Here is a 23595-nt window from a genome sequence, read left to right as displayed (position 1 = left end):
AATTCATTACTGTAAAGTATTTCAAAGAGATTAGCTGTGCAGTCCAAATTATTTGTTCTGAAAAAATATAACCAAGTCAGTATTGTTTATTGGGATTCAAGCTGATGCCTGGAAATAGCATGTTGGAAACACAACAATGCGTGGAAATGAAGCATTTTGGGAATGTCTTCAATCACAAAAATAACACGGAAGATGGGATGAAATATTTATTACAAATGCTTCTGTCTTTATCCTGCAATTTTAAAACCTTTGAACTGATTTTGTCATAACAGACCTGAGACAAAATGCAGCAGGATGTACCTGAGGAAGATGATGCCTGTCCTTATGGAAACCTAGGGCTATGAAAAAAACAATTTTTTTTTCCTTTTAGGCCATCAGCAGCTTCTGGAAACACCTCACACAATTAGCACAAAGCTTGGAGGAAAACCCAGGGAGAGGTTTTATGAAGAAGTTATGTTGACTTTGATTCAGGTAGCACATCACAGCTAAAGGTCCTCAGGACTTGAGTCTGGAGCTTGGGAGACAGGTCTGATTTGCTGATCTGACAGAGTTTTTCTGTCTCAGGTGGGTCACACAGGTTTGGATTTTAAAAGTATCTTCAGAACCTAAACTCTCTGTAATATAAATTAACTGTGTAACTATATTTTTTGAGGGCTTGGGCTTCTGTGCATATTTCTCCTGATACACTGGTCGTGTTGCACATGTACACCTCCAAGGTACTGTGAAGCTACAAAAATACCTCAGGCCGACAAACCTACGAACATTTTCAAAAGCAATGTTGGGAAAGTTACTTGTATTCTAAAAATAAAGCAAGTTTTAGGGGTTGAGGCCAAAAATTTCAGTCATGGTTTCACATACACGGTACCTTGGCATGATCTTCCATCATCATTAAGGGTAAAGCCTGGGTTGCATGTGCAGGAGTAGGAACCGGGCACATTGGCACACAGCTGCTGGCAGTAGCCATAGCGACATTCGTCTATATCTACAGATGGGAAAGATGGAAGGTAAAGTGTTTTGTATTTTCACATGCAGATACAAAGCAGCAAACACATTGGGTCAACGGTACCAATAACAGCATACTGGTTACAGCCAAACTTTCAGGTGTTCAGACCCAGAGTAATAGTTAAAATACATCTCTACCCAAAATAACGCCGTAATGTGTTTCTATCCACAGCTGACATCTATCAGTATGTCCTATGAACTGATTGTCTTTGTTGTGAACTTAATGCGATGTCGTCAGGAAGCCCAGAGTCAGTCCCTTGAGCAATCACTTTGAAGGACACCTGATAGCTGGCACGGCCCATCAACGCAAGCACAGCCAACATTTTTTTGTCAGAATCAAGATAGAAACCTTTTTTACCTGCACATACACCAAAGCTACTCACTGAAAAGCAAGAAGTATTTGTTACTAAATACTTTTTTTTTTTTTAGAGAGGATATTATTTAAAGATTTTTTTCCAATAGGCACATTAGCATTTCATATGACTTTTTAATAAGTTATAGACTGTAAAATGTAAACATTACATTTACTGCCAAAATAGCATTTTGGGCTGAAATGCAGCATTAGAAATACATGCAACTGACTGTTATAAGCACAAGAAAATGCTGTAAGGTACATATGCTGGTAAGTGCTAGAAGAGTTTTGCTTCTTGACTAAGAACTGGAATGAAACACCAGGACTAGTTGTCCTTTCCAAGGCTTAACATTTCCTCTGGTATTAACCGCCTTTTGATTTATGGAGATTTTTTTTAATGGCTACTCTCAAAGCTTTGAAGTTAAGATTGTGCAGTAGAAAACCAAGTGTATTATCTCCAGTCGGTTTGCCAGAAGAAGCAAAGCAGGAAGGCACAGGTTTTGGTGAAATTATCCCCACTCTAGGTTCCAACGCATGTGAAAATCAAAATAACAGTATCCTCCCTATGGTTCACACGTATACATATATATTTGCATGAATTCCAGCAGTTCATTATTTGTTAGCTAAATTGGCCGCTTCCTGGCTTAGTGTTAAATATAAAGAATGTGTTGGGGAGCTAAATTCTTGAACAACTTGAACATTTACATGATGTGGTAATATCACAAAAATAACAATGTTGTGAATCCGTTGTATAAGTAGCTACATCCTGCAATTCAACTTTATGTTGTTGGCCTCATTGAGGTAGTTTTGCCATAGAAAGTCTCAGGAAACCATCCTGAAAATGTCAAAAGTCTTGGAAATACTGTCTATATAAAATAACAAGGACACTGACACTTTACCCTTACTAGCTTTTATAATATTTCCCACTGCATTCTAAATAGTACGTCAACCCAAAGGCCAGGGTTGGCTAAGGTATGTACACCAGGAGTAGGCTTCGCCCAAATCCTGGAAAAAGTGACGTAGGTTTTAAGTAAATTAATAACTCATTTAACTGACACAATGCATTACTTTAAACACATGCTTCGGCTTTTGCATGACTGTTGTCTCAAGAGCACAACATTTTGAGGATAAGGACTTTCACAAGGTTTCTTCTTGTGGGTGGGTCCTGTGGATACTGCTGTACCTGCTCCTGTGTAAAATTTACTGGGATAATTACAATAAATATAGATAAATATATAAAATAGATAATTACAATAAAAGTGTAGCTTTTTGTAACTGTGGTTTACTAACAGTGCGCCATAAAAGCTTGTCTCTAAAACCCAATCCAGACTTCTGATTGCATTAAATAGTTTTTTACTGCCAACAAAAAAATCACTTCTCCAAGGCCAGTGGAAAGTACAGAAAACTGGGGCTTTTTTGACAGTTAGGGAAAAATATAGTGACTCTAAATGCAATTTGCTCTTAGCTCTTTGCATTGCCTTGTAATAATTCACCCCATGATTACTTAAAGTGGGCAAAACTGGGATGTTATTGCTTATTTTAAATGGTATAAGCAGATGCTTGAATCAGTTCAGCAGAGCAGCCACTTCAGTTCTCTGGTACATCCATCAAGCAGTAAATCACTTTAGATCCATGTCCAGATCCTGAGTGTTGCACACAACCCTTAAGTTTGGGCTGTAACTAGGAGGAGTAAAAGGGTAACATAACAGGTGATGTAGAGCAGAATCCTCCTCCCTGCCCTCCCTTATCCCCATCCCATCACATACGTCTGTACAGCCCCCAGCACAAGCTTTTTTTCTCCAAGAGAAGAGGAATTATCAGAGATTAAGGAGTGGGGAGACGGAGGGAGACTTCATATCCCAGGGGAACTAATAGATGGTGACCCCCAAAGCAGCTGTGTCTGTGCAGACCCCTCTTGGAGGAGGCTCAGGGCTGCCTGGCCAGGGGAGCTGCACGGCAGCTGCGTGCAGTAGTCAGGAAAGCAGCTGTGAGTCAGTCCTTCACTGGAACTGGTACTTGGGAGGAGAGACTTGGAAAAGAACTGGAGAGCCTCCAGGGATGAATGGGCAGGGAAAGCCCATTCTCCTTCCAGCTGAGGTGTTGTGACAGGACAGTCCAGCTCCACAGAGCTGGCAGGCAAACAGCCTGTGCTGAGGGGAAAAAAATAATAATGAGCAAACTTTTAAAAAAAAGAAAAAAAAAAAAAAAGAAAAAAGTTGTATCCTATCTCCTAGGTCCTATCTGTGTACCTAAAATTAACATCTACTGCATCATCCCATGGCCATGTCGAGTGAGGGGAATGGGCTGGAGGAGAGGGGGGTTGGAAGGTTTTCCCCTGCTGTTTGTTGAGGGGTGTTTTTTTCAGCATGGCTGAGCTAAAAGGAAAACAATAAAATCAAAATAAAACTGCTTGGAAGCTACTGAAATGGCACCCAGTTCAGAGGTAATTTTTTTCTTACCTCCAAGAAAAAGGGTTGGTTGAATCTGTGGATTTACTGGCCTGTTTCTTGATGTCAAATACTGATCCCTTCAGATCCACGGTGTCACAGCATGGAAAACACAGGTCTGTTTGGGTACAGATCTTTTTGTATACATGCTTGTGATTGATCTTATATGAAAGGGAATCCTTCAGACTGGGAATATGAAAATCCCACGTGTTACATGGATAAATAGTCATATGGCATTTACATCTACATTTTTGTTCCACGATGGAGTCTGTCTGCCAAGCGTACTGTTGGCGCTCACAAAGGTGAAAGACAGTTTCCACGTAGCCGATAGTTTAACTGTGTACTTGACAAAGATGCTCAGTGACATTATTTCAGCTGTTCACAGGTGCACATACACAGATGCTCAAATACCATATCACAGGAGGTTTTTACCTAAACACTGGCCTTCTAAGAGCCAGTAGCCTTCAGTGCAGGAACAGGTATAGCCCCCTTCAGTATTTATGCAGATCTGGGTGGGGTTACACTGGTGAGAATCTGAAGCACATTCATCCACATCTGCAACACAGAAATACAGCAAGAAAATATCAGAAATGGGAAAAACAAAATACTGTTCACACTGTAGAGGGACTTGCACTCACAATGTGTACACCAGCTCCATGCGAGAAACAAGAGTGTGATGGAGTAGAGAGAATGACCATAACCTGAAGTAAAATTCATAATAAAAAGTGTCTGAGGGCAGTGAGAACTGAGGGTGCTCATCACATCGCTCCCTTTTGCAGATGACCCAGTGTTTCTCAGAGCTCCTCAAGAAAGGGATCACATTACCTTGAGCTTTTTATTGCTTCCACATTTGCTTTGTCACTGAACTGGGATTTCCATGCAGTATCCAGCCCTAGGGACAGGCTGCTGAAAGGGCTATATAACCCCACCGCAGAGTAAGAGATGAACAGGAGTTCGAGACATGTACAAACATAACTCAGACATATAAAAAAATTTACTTCCTACCCCCACCGATGCAGACCATGTCACTGTAATTTTTCTGACAGAAGATCCAACCAAAATCAACCTTTACCTGACCAAAAAAATGTATACTTCCCTGGAATCAATTTCCTGGCAATAAAACTCTCTCTTTTTTTTCTTTTCTTTTCTTTTTTTATTTTTTAACCGTCCTTACTGGTTTTAATGTATTTGATTTTTTATTACAACCCCTTAGGGTGTTTTTGTTGTGGGATTTTTTTTTTTTTTGCAAAGGAGGTGAATAGCATTCCTACATTTATATAAGCCAGGACACTGGAACATAACTGATTAAAAATGCCTTTCAGAGTCAGAAGTTCAATTTGAATCCCTCCTTGCCCAATCTCTTCCTTGATGTTTCAGGCATCGGGTTTGCCTCTAGATGTCAGAAATTGAAATATCGGAAGATAAATTGTGTCATTTTTTCAGCCAACTAGATTTCTATGTTTTATTTACTGATATCTAACCTAGTTTTTATTCCAGCATACTGTGAACTGGCCTTCACTGAAGTACTAGGTCATCCAAGCAACACTGCTCCCTTGATCCCCCCTGATTCTTATTAACCCAGACTTTGTTGGGTCATGACTGAAAGTATCTCACAAACGCAGCAGGCTGGAGCAGGCAGCAGAGGGCAGGAATTATGTCTCCGTGTCTGGCCCTGAGGCACCTGGCACAGCCACTTGACTGTAAAATGCCAGCAATCGTGAAATAACTGTTCCAATCTAGCACAGCAGCATATCTAACATGCTTGGCTATATAAATAAATACATACAGATCACATATATGGAGAGAGTCTAGAGTTCTTATCTTGCCAACATCTGTACCAGAGCAATTTATGGGGAGTCAAAGCTGGTAAGATAACAAGAGTGGCACAATTAGAGGCAATTATCTCTGTCAGAAATCAGTTCCCACATATTTATTGGCCAGAGGAAAGGTTGGCAAAATGGTGGAGGAAGTGGGAAAGGAGTAAGATAACAAGTCTAGACTATATAGGTACATAAATATGTTGTTCAGTTCATGCTTCTGTGATTGGGCTAAAAATTCTGGATCTTCCCTTCATACAGCTTATTGCACATAATCGGTAGTACTTGAACACAGATTTTATCTAACCATAAATTTAATAAGGATGACATTAATGTTTCCTAAATGAAAAAGTTTTCTATTCGTCATGTTTACTTATTGTTTTAGGAGTGGGACCTTGAGATCTGGCCAATTCTGCTGTTTCTAGCCTACCCCGAGCTTAAAAAGGAGATTTTCATTTTCCATGCTCTCTGCTTCTGGTAATATTACTAGTTGAAGCACAACGAAGACAAAGTGAGGGTGAGGGTCTTACCACCACATATGGTAGCAATGCTGTTTGAAGACTATAGATCCTTCACTCTGCTGTGGTGCATCTTTCTTGCGGGGTACAACATGCATCCTTCACCAAAAGCAACAGGTGGCTACAGGGTTGGTTTTGTTCCCGAGTCATCTTTGTAGGAGTTGCATGAGCAGCAGTACAATCACTCCGGAAAAGTAAGACATCAGTCCTCTTTTCTTTGCTGTCTACCAAGCTGATTTCTTTGCTTACCCTCAGTCTTCACCTTTTGTAGTGGGGTTGAAGACATATTTCCATTTGAAAGCAAAATTTTTTGCAATGGAGGCTACCTGTGGAGTTTCTGCTGTCCCTAGAAAACCTGGTCAACCTGAATCCCTGCAGAACACTTTGACTCCCCATGTTTTATACTGAATAAGACCTCACTGACTTCATTAATGAAGTTTTATGCAACCAACAGGTATAAACAGCTTCACTGGTAGCTTTAAATCCTTTTGCTTAGGCCTGAGTGCACACACTCAGTTCTATATTACATGTCTAAGGCTTTCTCTAAGATTGCTCCTTGCTGTGATGTACCGTTAAACTCTTGACAGGCCCAGCCAATGCAATCAAATCAATTATTTTTGGCAAGCAGCCTTCTCAGTTCAAACAGGTAGTATAATCTCAACTTGTCTGCCAGGGGCTTTTACATTACATGGGCTCACTAAGTGAAAGCTGATATTTGCATGCTGAGAAAAATGTCGGTACAACAATTGGCTAACCATTAGGTATTCTCTGGAAGAATATCAGAGCTGAGAGACAGAGGGTGCCTTGCCCAGCCCATTTAGACAGTGCAGCATACAGTGAGAACTTGTGTGATTGATAAAGTCAAAACTAGACATTTGACAGGGAAAGGGGGACAAACAACAGCAACAAGGAAAACAACTTATTTCCACTGGGGAGAAAACTAGCCATAAGAGATTGCCGATAATGGATTTACTAGACTTAAGTGCCAGCATAGAAACAATATCGAAACACTCCCAGGGCACTTTTGGTTGAGTGGAAAATTGCAAGTGGAAACAACCTGACAGCTATTCAATAATGTGTAAATCATTTCTTATTCTGGTTGCACAGTTTATTATTTCTGTCCCATTCAAACATAAATCTTAGGTGTGTTCATGCCCTGGAAATATAACTTCAAAGCTAATTTGTAAAACCTTTGCTCTTATAAGAGTCCCTGGGCCATACTAGAGTAAAACTGTGATGCTAAATGTACATGATAATAAGTTATCAATAATTTTGTAGGTTCAAAGCAGATAAGAAGAATTCATAGAATAAAAAGTTGTAAAGACCACTAAATACAAGGATAGCGCACGTGGCTAAGAAGTCCCTGAGATGCAGTTCTCTGGAGCCTGGAAGAGTGCTTTTCACAAAGCATAACTTGTGTTGCTGTCTTCACCGTGGAAAGAAATACTGCAATTACTTGTCTGAGCCCTGAAATCTAATCAGCTGGAGAGCAGAAGAGTTACTGAAGTGAAGCAAGCTAGCAAGAAACCCTAGAAACCCCACTGTCCCCCATTCAGAGTGTTACTAGATCGTGATATTTGACGATTTTGGCATCAGTACTATGAAAGCATCAGAAGGTCACCCGTCACGGATATCCAAGGATGGTTTTCATTAAACTGAACCTGCTTTTAATACCTTTCATTGCCAAGATCCTTAGGAAACATTACCTATGCCCCAAGACCAAGTCTAGGTTGTTAAGAGCTAAGAGCTAGCTTTACTGGATACGTTTTCTGTGATTTTGGCTAGATTACTCAGTATGTGGCTACAAGAAGAATTGCCTTGAGGTAACTAGGAAGCAAACATAAATTAGATCTGTCCTCACTGAAAACAGATTAAGGTATGTGGTAGTTACTGGGCAGGACAAGGAACTGGCACAGCGGCAGTGACCCCACTGTAACTCATGTGCTCAGAATTTAGCCTGTGGGAACTTCTCCTGGTTCTTAATCTTCCAATGCCCTGCATCCTATTTGAACAAAATTTTTATCATAGTCCAGTCTCACTTCACTGTTTAGCGTCTAAAGCTACTCAGGGCAGGGCCTGTCCTCTTATATACAGAGCCAGTTCACAATTAATCCATTTTTGTTTGAAGGCTTCCAATCATAATACAAATCAAACTGTACTATGAAACCCTTTGTATCCTGCTTGGTGATAACTATCAGTGCTCCTGGATTTCAACTGGGAAATTCAAGACTAAGAGTTTAAAGGACTAACCTCTGGCCACTCAACAAGACAGAAGAAAGAACAAGTCATAGATGTTTCTGACTTGTAGTCCTTCATGTAACCCAATGCAACTTGCCCTTATGTGAACACTTAAAGATATGACTTTTCAGAAATTTTATGCAGCCTCTACATTGGCTAATGAGATCTGAAGTAAAAGATTAACTGTCATTCTGAAAGCATTTTGTTCTACTAGGAGGCCTCAGAGGCATCAAAGGCTCTTTCAGCTAAACTAATTTCTTCTATTCTAGTCACAGCATTATTGTCCTACCCTAATGATCTATTGAACCTCAAAGCTTCCAGTACCTACTGAAACAGAGAGAGAACCATTGACACACTCAGTGGCAAATTGAAAGAGTTATCTGCCTACCACACATTTTCTTACCCTTACAGACAGGACTGGGATAGTTACTGTGAAATTATGTATAAAAACAAGAGGGTGCTAAAGATCATTTTAAGACCTAATAATTTTGAACAAGTCCAAATTTTCCCAAGTGACTAATGACTCTGGGTGGCTCCTTATAGGTTCCTGATTTTGAGACAGCAGCTGTTCAGCACTTAAAACCGCACTAGGGAGCCTAGCCACTGCTGGGTGGATCTCTGTTCAAAACTCCTGCCCAGGAGTGCTCAACCAACACTGGCCCTGGATGTCTCAGCTCTCGATTATGCGGCTCTGTGCTGTCAAATTAACAGTCATTTATATTCTCCAATACATTCTCCCAGTTGTTGGGTTCACATTACTGCTCCCACAGCTAGTTCCAAGGGCAGAAGTTCAGGGACAAGTCCAGACTGAAATTAAAATTTGACCTGAAGTGGGAACAATTCACTTTGTTACTTCCCAGCTGAATACTGAGAGCAGCCACACAGCCCATCCAGACTGCTGCTCTCTGCCTCCGAAGAAATACCACCTAGAATGAACACAGCGCCTCATGGCTCAAAGACATGAGTTTTAAAGATCTTTGGTTTACTGACTGAATGGGAGAATAGGTAGGAGGCATCTCCATATACATTTGTCAGGAAGTCCTTGCTGCAAGAGCCTGAGCCCAAAGACTCCAAAATTAACCACATCTCTATCTTAGCTCAGTGTGTCTGCCTTAAAAATTTATGGCTGTGGTGGTTTGGTCCTGCAACCCTAGGGTGTGATGTTCTGTTTACTTGACATTTTGCAGAGGTGAGGTGGCTGGGGCAATGGGGTTTCATTTGGGGATTGAAAGGGTGGAGAAAGTGTTTTTTATATTTCTGGCTGCCTTTGTGGGATGCGATGTGCTGATGCTTTGTTTTTATTGGTACAGATTGTATTTTTAATGGATGGCAGGATGCCTGGTGACAGGATAGAAATCATTTACAATGTCAAAATAAATAAATGAACTAATTGTGTTTAGCATGCAAATTACTGGCTTTGTGTTTTATTATCTGTATAAACTAGCAGTAATCTTCATGGATTCTTTAGAATTCAGCCACATCATAGAACAATGAATGATATTTTTAATTCATTGCCCATAAATTTAAAAAATGAAATAATTTAAAAGCTATGCATACCAAAAAACAGGGGAGCATATTAATATAGTCAGAAAGAAAACCTAGATGTCAAACTGCAGCACGACACCACATGTCACCAGGGAGACTAATTCTTATCAGAAGATGCAGTGATCTTTTATACCGACTCATGTCCACAAAGAATGCAGGACTGAGGCCACACTCATTTCTACCAATAATATCCTAACAAATGACAGCATAAAAAGAAAAACAATACTCTAATCCATTGAATTAAGACCAGACATATTCAATACTGCTCAAATGAAAGAGGCTGAAACTAGGAGACCAGAAATCTCAAGGGAGAATCCTAAATGTGGAATCATGATCTGAGTGTCTATGGGATCCTGCAGATCTGGTTTTGGTCTAGTGTTTTTCACATTTGGGATAAAATGCAGAGGATTGCAACCTGGTGGAGTTAAAAATTAAAAAGTGCTCAAAACTCATATAAATAAAAGTAATTTGCTAGATATGGTGCGCACATATGAAAGTGCATTTCAAGGCAGACAAACATGAGGTCATGAATCAAGAGTAAAAAATGTTGGTCATGAAAATAACTCTGGGATTATGAAAGATAATCACTTGAACATGAACTTTTCTTGACACGGTGTTGCTGAAAGGACAAGCATAAACATGAGAACACTGAGTAGACACAGGAAATTGTTCTTACCACTGTATATTGCATTAGTAAAATAATTACTGAAATACATGTCTGGTGTCAACACTTCAAAAAGTGATATTGCAAAGAGATCAGGAAATATCCAAAAACTAATTCCAAGTCACGAAAATTTGTCTCAGAGCAAGACGATGCTCCATTTAATAATCTATTTAAGAAAAGGTTCAAGGTATATTTGCTCTGATCTATAAACACCTCAATGCAAACAAAGTTTTTAGCTGGAGATGGTCACTGAAACTAAAAAAAGACAATGGGATGAAATTCAGTGTTTACAAGACAAATTCAAAATAAAAATAAGCCACAAACTTTAGTAGTACTGCTAATTAACCATCATTTAAACATTAAAAGACAGCAAAGCATGTGGTAGATGTTCTGTTACTTTTAGGGCCTAATACCTGACCAGTATTTCTTCTTTGAAATAGGTTGTAGCAAATAACTCTGTGCTTGAAACATCAATTGCTAGGTAAGGTTCTACGGCCCGTGCCACAAGAAAGACAGATTATATGGTCAAAGTGTTGTCTTACAGTCTTCACTGAATGATTTAACATCATTCAAACTTTAGCGATTTTTACATATATCCATATCCATCACACCTGAGATTTGCTGCTTGCCTTACATCTTTTTTCATTTCCTAGGCCATTAGGACATCTACCTTGGCCAGTGAAACTACTGAAAACGGGGGTAGGAATTTGTAAAGTTCTTCCAAGTGATTTCTCCTTTGCAAAGCTTTAAATGTACACATGCGCAATTTTTCATTTTTTGTTTGTACTTTTATCAATAAATTTGATTCTTAGTGAGAGATATTGTACCTCTAATGCTTGTAGTAATTACAGAAAAAAATACAGAAAACTTAGAAAATGTTGATAAAATTCTTATGGTACAAGATGTTCAGTCATCAGCCTAAAGATGTTGGGCATGCCAACCACAGGACACAAAGAATGATTGCATTTTTATCAAGCATGAAGCAAGATAAAGAGGAATAATCCAAGTTATTGCTGCAGACCATCTGTTGAATCAAAGAGCCCAGAGAGGACTAAACTGCAGGTTAGGGGGAGTGGACATGCAGGAAGCAGGGGATCGTTTGGCAAGCCAAGTGACTTTAAGAGGTGGAAAGCCAGGGGAGAAACACAGCAGACAAGAGGAGAAGGAGCAGAGGTGCTTAGGAACTGGAAGGAAGCAGCTGCCCACTGGAAGGTGACGTTCAAAAACTGTAAGCAAAGACACCGTTTGCCTTTCTTCTGCTCAGAAAAACAGGACTTTGTGTCTAAGCAGGACTTTATGTATTAAAGAATACAGAAGGAAACAAAGTCCTTAAGGTCAGCTCGTCAGTTCAGAGACAATATCAGAGTCCTTCAAGAAAAGACCTTGTTGAGAAAAAGATACTTTTAAAAGAAAATAAAGTTAAATAAATATATTGATGAGTTTCATTTATCAGCATGTGGATACATACCACACAACAGAGTAAATGCATGTGGAAAGCTTACCAAAGCAGCTCCATCCCAAGGAGATATTTGCACCTACCCCTGCAGGAACAAGGGAGACTACTGCCTTCTTAAGTCCATCCACTGCTGTTGAAAGTGGTGGGATTCACGACTACATTTATCCCTCCACAGGCATGGTCTGTGCCCAGGTGCCGTGACCATTCCACTCTCTCCATGACAACTCCTTTCCTACTCCTCAGCAAGGTGATAATGCCCCTAGCAGAGAGCTATCACGGAAGGATGTGGACTTATCTTCTCTGAGCTAGAACCACATTCTTGGAGACTTTGGCGATTAGAAGAGAAACTTTGCTTGGACTCTGTATTCAAGAGGGAAGCCAATGTGGACAGCAGATTTCCAAGACGATATGCTTTTGGCAATGCGTGCTGTTTCGCAGATGGACTGTTACATTTTGTTCTATTTGGAACATATTTAGCATGCATGACTTCCTTTCTTAAGTAATGAATTTTGATAATCATGCTACAAATTTCTGTGGGTCACAGTAGTAGCTGAGGCTGTGTTTCCTTCTTTTGACCAACCATTGACAAAAGTGGGAATGTTTTTGCCATCATGATTGCCTGAGAGCCATCAGCACCATGGAGTTCATTGCAGTAAGGCAGAAGATTAATTTGACAGTTGTGAGAGCACAGGTCTTGCAGAGTGAAAAAAAGTTCTCCATTAAAAGCCTTTTTCTCCCTTCTACTAGGAAGTGAGGGTGATTTTGGGGGCCTACTTCTTTATTTTATTCTATCTGTATTTTAGTCCCACTGTTGTACCAACACAACCCCATGATCTCACCCCACTCTTGAGATACAAAGTTCTTGCAGAGAGGTTCAAGGCTGGGAGCTCATTCCAGAATCTCTGTCTGCTCAAACACTGAAGCTCGTTTAGTCATTTATAACCCTCAGGGCTCCTTTTTAAAATAATACAAAGATTGGATGTCTATTTTTTATAGGAATAATTGCAGGCCAGGACTAAACATCCGAGCTCAGTAACATGGGTGTTGGCTCCAAGATTACTTGGAACAGAGCACTTTCCCCAAACTTCTCCTCCATTCCTTATTTGGACACTGAGAAATAATTTCCTCAGTAGTAGATTTTTACTCCGTGAAATCACATGTTTTCTCAAAACTTTTTTTTCTCAAGATAATTACATTTGATAAGAAAAGGGGAGAAATAACAATGCCACATTCCTAACCTGCAGACTGAAGCCAAATTCAAACTGCTGCTGTGTGGGGTCAGTGTTTTTTTCCAAGGACGACTGACCCTGCTGAGCTTGGACACGATCCAAGATCAACTCCCTAAACACCTGTTTAATTGCATATTTCAGTGTCTGAGGACTGGCTGTTGGTTGCCGAATCCATTTTCTATCTGCATCCCATAGGCATTATGTTATTGGTTGATTGCTAAACAAGGATTAAAGTGTTTTTTCACATAGATGGTCAGCCTGGAAGGGGAGAGTGAGTAGTGTGAAGCATGAATCTGTAGCGCTGCTCCTTCTGCCTGATATGAAAATTGCTCAACATGTGTCACAGGTTCTAGATCTCCTGCCAGCTATCTGAGCCTTTCCTTAGCTAGCACACTTCTAACGTTACTCAAAGATGATAAACAACAGCTAAACTGTGAAAGGACTCTCCTCTCTGAGCACAGTTCTAGTCCTGCTTTTGTGATTGAGATTTATAGGACAGCCATGCAGATAAGTGCATAGCAAAGGGACAAAAGGGGCAGCAGCCGTTTCCTCTTTGGCTCAGAACAGACCTGTGCGTGGTTCATACACTTGCATGATCACAGCTCCTCACTCCCACCAGTTCCCAGGGCTCCCTGTTGGTACAAGACTACACCTGGTTGTGCGAACTGTTCCTGGTGTCCCATGAGAGCTTTTGCACAAATGCACAGTCTGCATGTTAATTCTGGAATCAGAAATGAGACAAACTACCGATTTCAGTTAAAGGCTTTGCTTAAACATGGAAACTCCATGGGCTGGAGCACAACTGTACTCTCTGGCTTCATGATTTCCTGTTGTGGGTTATGCACAACTTATAAAATCCATGGTCAGTGCATGTGATTTGGAAATCTCAGTTATTTCCCCACTGCACTTACACTATTCCAAGTAGCTGTGGTACAGCAGAACAAAGATGACCCAAGTATCCTGCTGGAGGGGGTTAGAGATGTGTCAGTATCCCACTGATGACACTGAACCTGCTGAATTATCATAGGAGGTACCAAGCAGGTGCTGCTCAACGTGGTTTAATCTTGATCAGCAGGAAACGTTTTTCAGCTGAATAAATGGAGCGTTACTGTTGTACTACCCATTTCTCAAAATTAGTTATTTTGTGTGATCATATGCTACACTGAAATCTGCTGGTAGGGTGGTGAGAGGAGCCAGCGGGCACTTACTGAGAATACTCCCAGCTGCTGGGAGATTCTAAGCAAGTGACACTTACTATTGCAATGGAAACAAAGAAGATGTGCAATCAGAGCCAGGAAATGCACACTAAGAAATTAAAACATACTTCTAGCAAAAGGTCCTTAGAGTCCTCCCTTTGCTGCATGATATGAAACAGTCTCGTGCAAGAGAAGGCTTATAAAATTTCACAGAAGTAGAGCCATTAACAATGAAAAAGTGGATTTTCTATGGCTGAATTGTAGATTTTCTCTTTTAAAAGACCCTGTAAGAAGGAATATATTAAAAATATAGGAGTTCAAAGCACTATTTATAAAGCTTTTAAACAGGTCTGTGAAATCCTATTGGCTTCTCCTCCAATTAATTCTTTCAAAGACTTTTCTGTTAGGGTACAGAGCATGAGAGAATTAACAGAAGAGAACTGCTATTCCCACTTTCTCTCCCCAGGGAGCTTTGAGAAATCACTAGCACAAATAGTCCAGCCAGCTGGTTTAGCCAATTGGTGGTCAGTTTACATTTCCTCTAATAAGTGAACTTCTTGACCGTACATTTTAACTGAGTCATTAAGAGCTCCTTTTCCAAGTGTTTTGGCAGGTTGAAGAGGTCTGAGACTGTGAATAGACCACAATAACTAGTAGAGAGGAGAACAGCTCTACTTTTAATACAGCAGAAGAAATTGATCCAAATGGATCCAGAAATTAAAGCTGCAATAAAAACAAAGGGATGCAAATATCCATCTGCAGGATATAACAGAAACTTCTGTTGGAAGGGTTGCTTCTTCCATTAAAATGCGGCCACTTCTGACATGCGACATGACAAAAGCTTTAATCATTGCTCAAGTATGTTGCAGAAACAACTGTAGGAGTGAAGTATTGGACACCTGAAAATACAGGAGAGATTCTAGGTGTGCAATATGTGAATACCCAAGACAGAATTCAGTATGGATGCTCTAGTCACTCCAATGGGATATCTTCAAATCTTTAATGTATATGAAAAAAGAGGACCACGTGCATGTGTGTAAACAAGGGATCTCTATTACAGGGTACTGGAATAGTAATATGAAATTAATCACTAACTAATCGCTCACAAAGCTTCAGCAATCATCACCAGCATCTCATTCAAGAATGGGCTGGATTCAAAGCTGCTTGGCTTGAGCATACGAGGAGGCTCTAGCCAGAGGTAGCACATCTGCAGGTTGCTTCATGTCACTCAAACTGTGTGAGTCCAGCACACACGCAATGGAGACCACAGTGCTTTGTCTTCCTCCACCAATCTAAGACTTTATTCCCTGAACCTAGCTGATAAAACCAGGGAAAAGAGCCTGACCACACCAATGGTGCTTGCAAAACTTCCGTCTGGACAGCAAGGCAGTCTTAAGTTTGCTTGGGAGGCTCTGTAGACCTGACCAGCTAGACATGATCACTCACATTGCTTGTCTACCCTGGTGCAGCCACAAGCTTTGCAGGCAGTGGGAGAGGGAGAAGTCCTCCTTGGGAAGGCAGAGCTTCAGATCTCTGCCCATGGCAGCAACCCTTGACAGCTGCTCTAGGAGCTGTCGTGAATGACTGTGAAGAGAGTGTTATGCTTGGAACTAATGGTATTGGGGAGCTTATCTGGGGAGAAAATTCTTTTCCATGTTTCATCTCAGTCTCAGATCTGTCCATAAGTCAACATGCTTTATAACAATCTCAAAAGGGCCACAAAGCTAAGGTAATTCTTCTATAAATGTTAGGGACTTTTGGGCTCTTTTGTAAGCTAAGTATGGGTAGTGGACAAAAGCCAGTGGAGAAGAAAAATCCTTGAGAATTATTCTCTGCAAATACTGGCTTCCAGTCTCGGACAGCTGTGTCCTCATTACTGCTAACAGCAAAGAGCTATGCATGTTGGGCAACATTCCCCTTTGAGTGTATACATAGCAAGCCATCTATTTATTTATTTCTGTGGTGGTGATCATTGGAAAATGCCTATAATCTCAGCTCAAATAACTGGCTTTAACTCAGATCTGGCATTCACTGTTTTATAATGATTGAGCCATATTTGCTTGCAACGTTCCAAAAATTGCCGCCAGCCAACTGGGTTGCAAACCTTTCTGAATAAATGAAAACTGTGTGGAAATGGGAGGTTTACTTTGTTCCAATTAGTGTGTGATGTGGATGTCTACTGGCAACTCTCTTGCTCTCATTACTCTCAGTTCATGCCTCCCTGGAAAAAGAGGCATTTTATCTCAAAGGGCTTTCCCCTTTTCTCTCTCTCTTTCCCCCTTTATCTGTTTTGAACTCATTCAGTTACCTTTAATGAATAAATTAAGACAGAAACTTCCAAGATTTGCGAAATCCTGAGATAAGAAGCCCTCAAAGTAGATGTGCTGAGCCTTCAGAGGCAGAAAGTTGAGTTTTGTTTAGCCCCAAGAACTGCCAGTTTCGAGCAGGATGATGACAGGTTCCAGGTGGTTGTGAAACCCCCAGGCAGGACAAGATGTGAGGCCGAAGCTGCAGCAAAGATATATCTAATAAAAGTTACCTAACACTTTCAGGAGTCCTGGCCCCACCTGTCCACCAATAAATCAACCAAGATAACAGCAAATCTTCCCCTGTACTGATCCTGGCATAAAACAGATGTGTCGATCTGGATGGTCTTGACTGAATTTGCACTCTCTAAAATTCAAGATTCACTTCACTGAAAAGCTGATAATAAAATCCTTCTCTTCTGATTATTGCTTCTACTTCAATATATCAGCTTCCATCCGAAGATCTTACATCACTTTCAAATCGATGCTAAAACTCAAGGTCTATGTGACAACGAGAATATCACTTTCGTTTTATTGGAGTCTTAGATAAATCAAAGGCTAGAACTAGTATCAGTCACAGGCTCCTGCACTGCAGTGTCAGAACCATCGCGCGAGGCACTTTGGAGTTGACCTCTGGAAGTCATCTGGTCCAAGCCTCCACTCAAAGCATGGACAATTCAGATTGCTCAGGGCCTTCTCCAGCTGAGTTTTGAATTTCTCCAAGGATACAACCTTTAGCCACAAAGTTTATGAGCCACTGTTCCAGTGTTTGACCACCTTCACAGTGATAATGCTTCTCCCTATATCTGAGTCTCCTGTGTTGCAACTTTTGCCCATTCCTGTCCATGTGCACCTCTGAGATGAATCTGCCTTCATCTTCTCTACATACACGTTAGGTAACTGAAGACAGTAAGCAATATGATCCCCTCATCAGCCTCATCTTCAGGCAGAGCAAACACACTTCTCTCAGCCTCTCCTTCTATGTTTTGTGCTCCCACCCCTTAACCACCATGGTGGTGCTTTGCTGAATGCCCTTTAGTGTGCCCATGTCTTTCTTGTACCAGGGATCCAGGATGGTTGGAAGAATGGGATGCCTGTGAAGGCAACAGGATTCTGTGGCATGCTGAACTCTCTCCTGGAGGTAGCTAAGAGAAGATGCTTTGAATGCTTGTACATACGAATTAGTCATAAACCTTGTTATCAGTGTGGTTCATCACAGTGGCAATGCTTTGTGAATCTCTGCTTAATTTACTATGAACTGTTGAGGTGGGAGAACTATTTCATTGGATACTGTACAAATACAGCTACAACCAGGACTGCCCTACTCACACATACAGATCTGGACATTTTTGTCCCCAAAGCTTCAAGGTAAGTCTACCTTCTTTGCACCAGAGTTCAGAAAGTGCTAAAGGCTCAACATGTGGCCAGTTATATTACCAATGTCACAGGCAGTCCCACCAGCTGTCACAGTACCCATGGAAGGTCAGAAAGACACATGTTCACATTGAGCATTCCCAAGCCAAATGGTTCAATTCCAAGTACCCTGGCCTGAAAAAAACCCCCATGTTCTGTTTAGGTAATTATAAATAAATAAATAAATAAATAAACAAAAAAGGCAATGTTCTCAACCAGCAGGAACATTTAATGTTTGTGGTTATTCCTGGAGCAAACTCCTACTCTTACTCTCCAGAAGGCACATCCCAGTGAATTTTCCATCATGTGGGCCTGCTCTAGTGAAAAGCTAAATTACATTTTTTCCTTTATCATACTTTTTTCCGTTATTAGCTCCTTATTACCACAAAGTCTCTGGTCATACTCAGTCATGCAATAGAACAGGCACATGTTAGAAGGCACAATCTCTAGCACAGAAGCATGCCTAGCAAATCCTTAGTGTGATTAGCATTATGCCATTTGTAGTCTTTCTAATCATCTCCAATCAAATGCTGCAGACAGTGCTTAATTCAGCATTTCATGTCCTTCCCCAGGTCAGAGGGAATGAACCACAGATGGATCATGTATTTCTGAAATGGTTTCATGTCCAAGGCTTCTAGATGTTCAGCTTGAAATTTGGGGGGAGTAGAGTGTGATGGTATTTTGCATTTTGTGATGATATACATCCCTTATCAGCATCAGAATGTACATGACCTTCTGGGCCATTAATGGATATACTGCAAATTGTTATCTGCTAATTCTTTTTAGAGGTATTCTCCAGTCCAGGTAGGACACACCTATGCCATAGCTCTCTGGGGTCAAATCTACAGTCAACTTTTCAATATTGTCTCAGGAATATAGAGATAAAATTTTAACTTTTTTTTCACTTAAAATCATAGACATGTAACCCTGTAAAATAAGGTATTTTTCTCTTATGCCACTTTTCATCTAGGTCTAGTTAAACCTCTTGAAAATGTCAATGAGCCAAATTGTCATGTTACAAACAAACACAACAACAAATCACTGATTTCACTGAGAATTTTGTCCCAAAATGAAATGTACTACCTGAATAACAGTTTTACAAAACCATATCTTCAAACAACACTGATTTAGTGAAGAACTCCTCCTAAAGCTGGTATGCTACAGTTTTTTGGGATGACTGCACGAAGCCAATTGATTGCTGTTGATGCACAGTTTTGGGCTATTCCATCAAAAAGTCAGCCTTGCTTTTAATTAAAACAATTCCAATCTGCTTCTGAATTAAAGCTCCAGATGCAGTGCTTAGTGATTTGCTGGCAACAAGTGTTGTGTATATTGCTGCAGTCTGCCTTTGAAATTTGTGAGCATGATCCAAGGCCTATGCCTGGTTTGGATTCCACACCGGGGTTCCGAGAGCAGGGAATTAGCAGTGCGCTGCAGCTTTGGGATCACGTCTCCTCTCCTGGCCTGGCTCCTGTGCCAGCCGTAAGGAGTGTCAGTCTGGCAAACTGAGTCTGCACTGCTCCAAGATCCCTCCTTCAGAAAGGGGCTGTTAGGCTGCCCGTTTAAGTTGTATCTCAGCTTTGCACTGCTCCACCATAGTGACAATAACTGTTATTTAATGGCAAACAGTTTTATTTTGTGCTGCACACTGGAAGCTGAAAATGTATAAAAGGCCTCAAAAGTAGAGCAACTTAAAGATACCTGCTAACATCTATCCCGCCCTCAAATTATGCAAGACTCTTCCTTGCTAACAATTGTTCCAGGCAGTTTTTAAATGCTTCTGCTGATACATTTTGCACTATTCCTCCACTACAACATACCTAGTGTATTCTTGTATAACCTGATACACTGCACTGTCATAAAGGGCTTTACTATGTTCAGTCTAATAGTAATTTTCCTTAAATTCAGCAAACTATACCTTATTCAGGAATAATCATTCTTCTGTACCACCCACCGTACACAACTTCTGCTTCCCTCACTTTTACAGTTCCAACTGCTGTCATCTTACCCTAAGCTTTACAATATACTTAACTCTTTTAATCAAAGTGAGGCTCAATAATGCTCCCAATTTACTGTTGCTCTGTACTGAGATTTCCATAAACTTATCTACATTTGTCTAGCAGTAAAGTACTTACACTTAATGTGAGTAGGTTGGATCTGTTCTCAGCAGAACATATTGCAGGATTATTCCCTCTCTGTTCTGGAATAAGAAGCCTTAGCAACAGTGCCAGAAACTGCCCCATGCTACACTGTTCTTGACATCACTGCCTTCTACTGTTCATCTTCCATTAGATGGCCATGTGTTAGGTTATCTTTTCATCTACTGCTGGTTTTCCAGTCCCTTAATTTCCTGACCACAACTGTAACTTTTCTAAACTTTTGTGTATTACTGTTTGTACAATCTTCCCAACTTACAGATATCTTGGGCTTGTACCACAAAAACAGTTAATGTCTTTGATCCAACCAGCAATTTACTGTCTCACCAGCTAATGCTTCATTTATTCAGAGGGATGGCTGGAAAACAAGAATGTTACTTCACACACACACACAAAATAATAATAATAATTTTATATATATATATAGATATTTTTATATGTATATATATGAACAAAGCAGACATTAAAAATATTTCTTTTTGTGGAAAAACAAACCCAAACCCAAACCAAACAACACAGTTAGTGTCAGATCAAGAAGTAGATCATGGATTCATTCAGACTCTGGAAGAAGGTCAGTGGGACCAAGGGACCTACCCAAGCTTTGGGGACCTGGGCCTTCATTTCAACTGTCCTGTCACCTACAATACTGCCCTGTCATCCAGACTGCCCTTCTCCTTACACTGCAGCATAGCCTTATACCACAGGGGACCTGCAATCATGAGTTATGGTGAAAAGAACTAAAAGCCAAGAGGGTTTTGCTGGTGTTAAAACCGAAGGTGGACTTCAGCACATCTTGTCATCCCCAATGGGCAGCATGTCCCAGCCAAGAGGCGCAATGCTGAAACTACTCCCTTGAATGGGGCTGGTGATGTATAACTCCCATTCATTTTCTTGTAATTTTCTTTTCCTTGAAAAGTTCACTCATCTCATTGAAGTACTAAAATGGGAAGACAGTCAATTCGCAGGTGAAGGGGTCCGAGCATGTTAAACTCCACACAACATCAGGCAACTCTTCTATTTCTGCGTGGCAGCTCTGTCATGGGTCCGGTGTCTTAGGGACAAGACAAAGGAGCAATGCCAGAACACTACCTCTGCCTATAGAGTCTGGCAAAACATAGACTCCATCTGGCTGATTTATATTGGCAAAGGAGCCAATGCATATTTTCTATATATTTTGGCTTAACATCTTGACTGTGACATATAACCATGGCCAATTTCAGGCTGGAACCAAGAGAAAAGAAACAAAGCTGACCCAAAAAATATAAGGGAGAGGCCAAGAAAAATGGTGACTTTTAAGTCATTGAGAATGCTGCCATCTCTAGGCACTCTGGGTGCTGCAAATATATGCAAAAATTAACAGGGGCCTGAGCAGAGTGCTGGTGCTATGAAGGCCACTGAAAATAAATAAGCATTCCAGATATGGAGAGACACTCTATCACATATTGAGCTCTGCACATTATGCCACAGGAAGGTAGAGAAGGCATCACTCACGCAGTCAAAGTCCCTGAGTGTCCAGGGAAAACTAGGCATGGACTGTCATCCACAGTCACAACAGACACCCATGGGAAAATGAGAGCAGAACAAGCCACAGAGCCAATGGATTGGGGAAGGGTACTCATGAAATCTGTCACTCCTCCAGCACTGTTAAGTGTCTTAATTTTCTTTTAAGGCCTGTAAATGTCTAGTTGGCGGGACTGCCTTGCATTGACAGCTATCCCAGAAAGGAAAGATCACAAAATCTGCTCCAGAGCAGACAGAGCTAATCGGTACATAGTGGCTTTAACTGATCTGGCACTGCTGAAATCCCTGGAAGTAAGACATAATAAAGGCAAGGCGGCCACAAAGCCCCATGTATCAAACCGCTGTTAGCAGTGAGACTAAGGAATCATTCAGAGATTAACAGCAGGGGTGAGAGCCCTGCCCTCGCCAGCACATGCCTGAGGATATGGCAGGCTGGGCACGATTACTGCTCCTCTGAAGTGAGTCAGATGCAACCTCCTGCCAGCTAGCTCTTGGTGACAACTGAAGTCTATGTATTATCTGGCTCAGATCCCAGCGACCAATAACCCCAATTCAGAGACCAAGCTTAACTGAGGCCATTAAACCAACCAAAACCCAGAGTACCAGTTAAACCTCTTGCCCTTGCATCCACTTTCTCTCTACGGTCTACAAAGCGCTAGGGAGATGGGATTCCTGGGTTCTTGCCACCTTTTATGCCAAAGTATCATACAATTCCAAGAAAGAGGGAAAACTGAAACACATCATGAAACAGAGAGGTCACTGTCTAGAGAGATTTTAACCTTCCTGTTGTCTGGACTGTGGCCTGCACATCTAACAAGACATGGACATTGTCCCTTCTGTGCTTATGCCCCTTACCTGCACACAAACCAGTTATATTTTGTAACGTGACACATTCTCATTCAGCTGTACCCCTCCATATGCCACTGCGCTTCCCTCCTGGCTCTCAGCCTCAGTACAGAAGAAATCAGAAAACTTTTAATCACCCCTAATAAGCAGGTGAACACACTTCCACAGACAGAATCAGTTTAGCTTGAGCTAAAGTTGAAATCAAATTCAAACACTCCTGGTGGCCACAGTTTTTAATCATAAGGTGATCTGCTGACCAGCTGTTTATTCTTCCCTCACAAAGTCTAGGAAATCGTTATCAGGGTATCAGGTCTCTGTCAGAAGGAAAATATGGTATCAAACTCCCTGACCATAAATTACTTATGGTCAGTGGCTTAGGCTCAAGAGAGTTTCACTGTAAGAACTCTTGCTCCAAGATCCTAAAATCTTCACCAAAGTCAATGGAGACCACAATCAGAAGCCTAAGAGTTTTTGGTCTCCAGTTGACTATCTAGCTAGCCACCCAGTATGACTGCAATTCAGTCAAGTTCAGTTGTGGATGTACTGTAGCTGTGTTTATTTTATTTTCCCTTCTCACACCATCACACATGAATATAGTTGGTCAGTGATGCTTGAAAGGCACTGACATGCAGAATGATGGACTTGCACCTACTGTTACAATTTGCCATACCCGGGAGCCTGCTATTTTTCATTCCAGTACACAGAGATGCCAGTTTTCCTAATAACATGCCAGCCTTTCTGGCTTGCATATTGTATTTCTTGGTTCAATTTTACTCATTTCTTTGTGAGTAGTAAAAGCTTCACAAATAAACGAAGCGATCACTTGTGCTTTAACCACTAGACTGTACTTCTTCCACATGACACTTAGCAAGGAATGACAGAAGGAATG

At 40.9% G+C, this 23595-nt stretch overlaps 1 protein-coding gene across 1 annotated transcript in view; it reads right to left on the bottom strand.

Annotated features, from left to right (window-relative positions):
• The window catches only part of FBLN5 (fibulin 5), a 53094-nt gene that overhangs the window by 15259 nt on the left and 14240 nt on the right, over positions 1-23595 (bottom strand). Inside the window, exons 5-6 of the mRNA XM_065635880.1 lie at positions 4234-4356; positions 866-982 (exon numbers count right to left, since the gene is read on the bottom strand). Of these exons, the coding sequence (XP_065491952.1) occupies positions 866-982; positions 4234-4356 (240 nt within the window). The remainder of the gene's footprint in view (positions 1-865; positions 983-4233; positions 4357-23595) is intronic.

This window comes from Caloenas nicobarica, chromosome 5 (genome assembly GCF_036013445.1).
Source record: "Caloenas nicobarica isolate bCalNic1 chromosome 5, bCalNic1.hap1, whole genome shotgun sequence".
NCBI lineage: Eukaryota > Metazoa > Chordata > Aves > Columbiformes > Columbidae > Caloenas > Caloenas nicobarica.
Note: the sequence above shows the minus strand (reverse complement) of the source record. Positions and strands in the feature narration are given on the sequence as shown.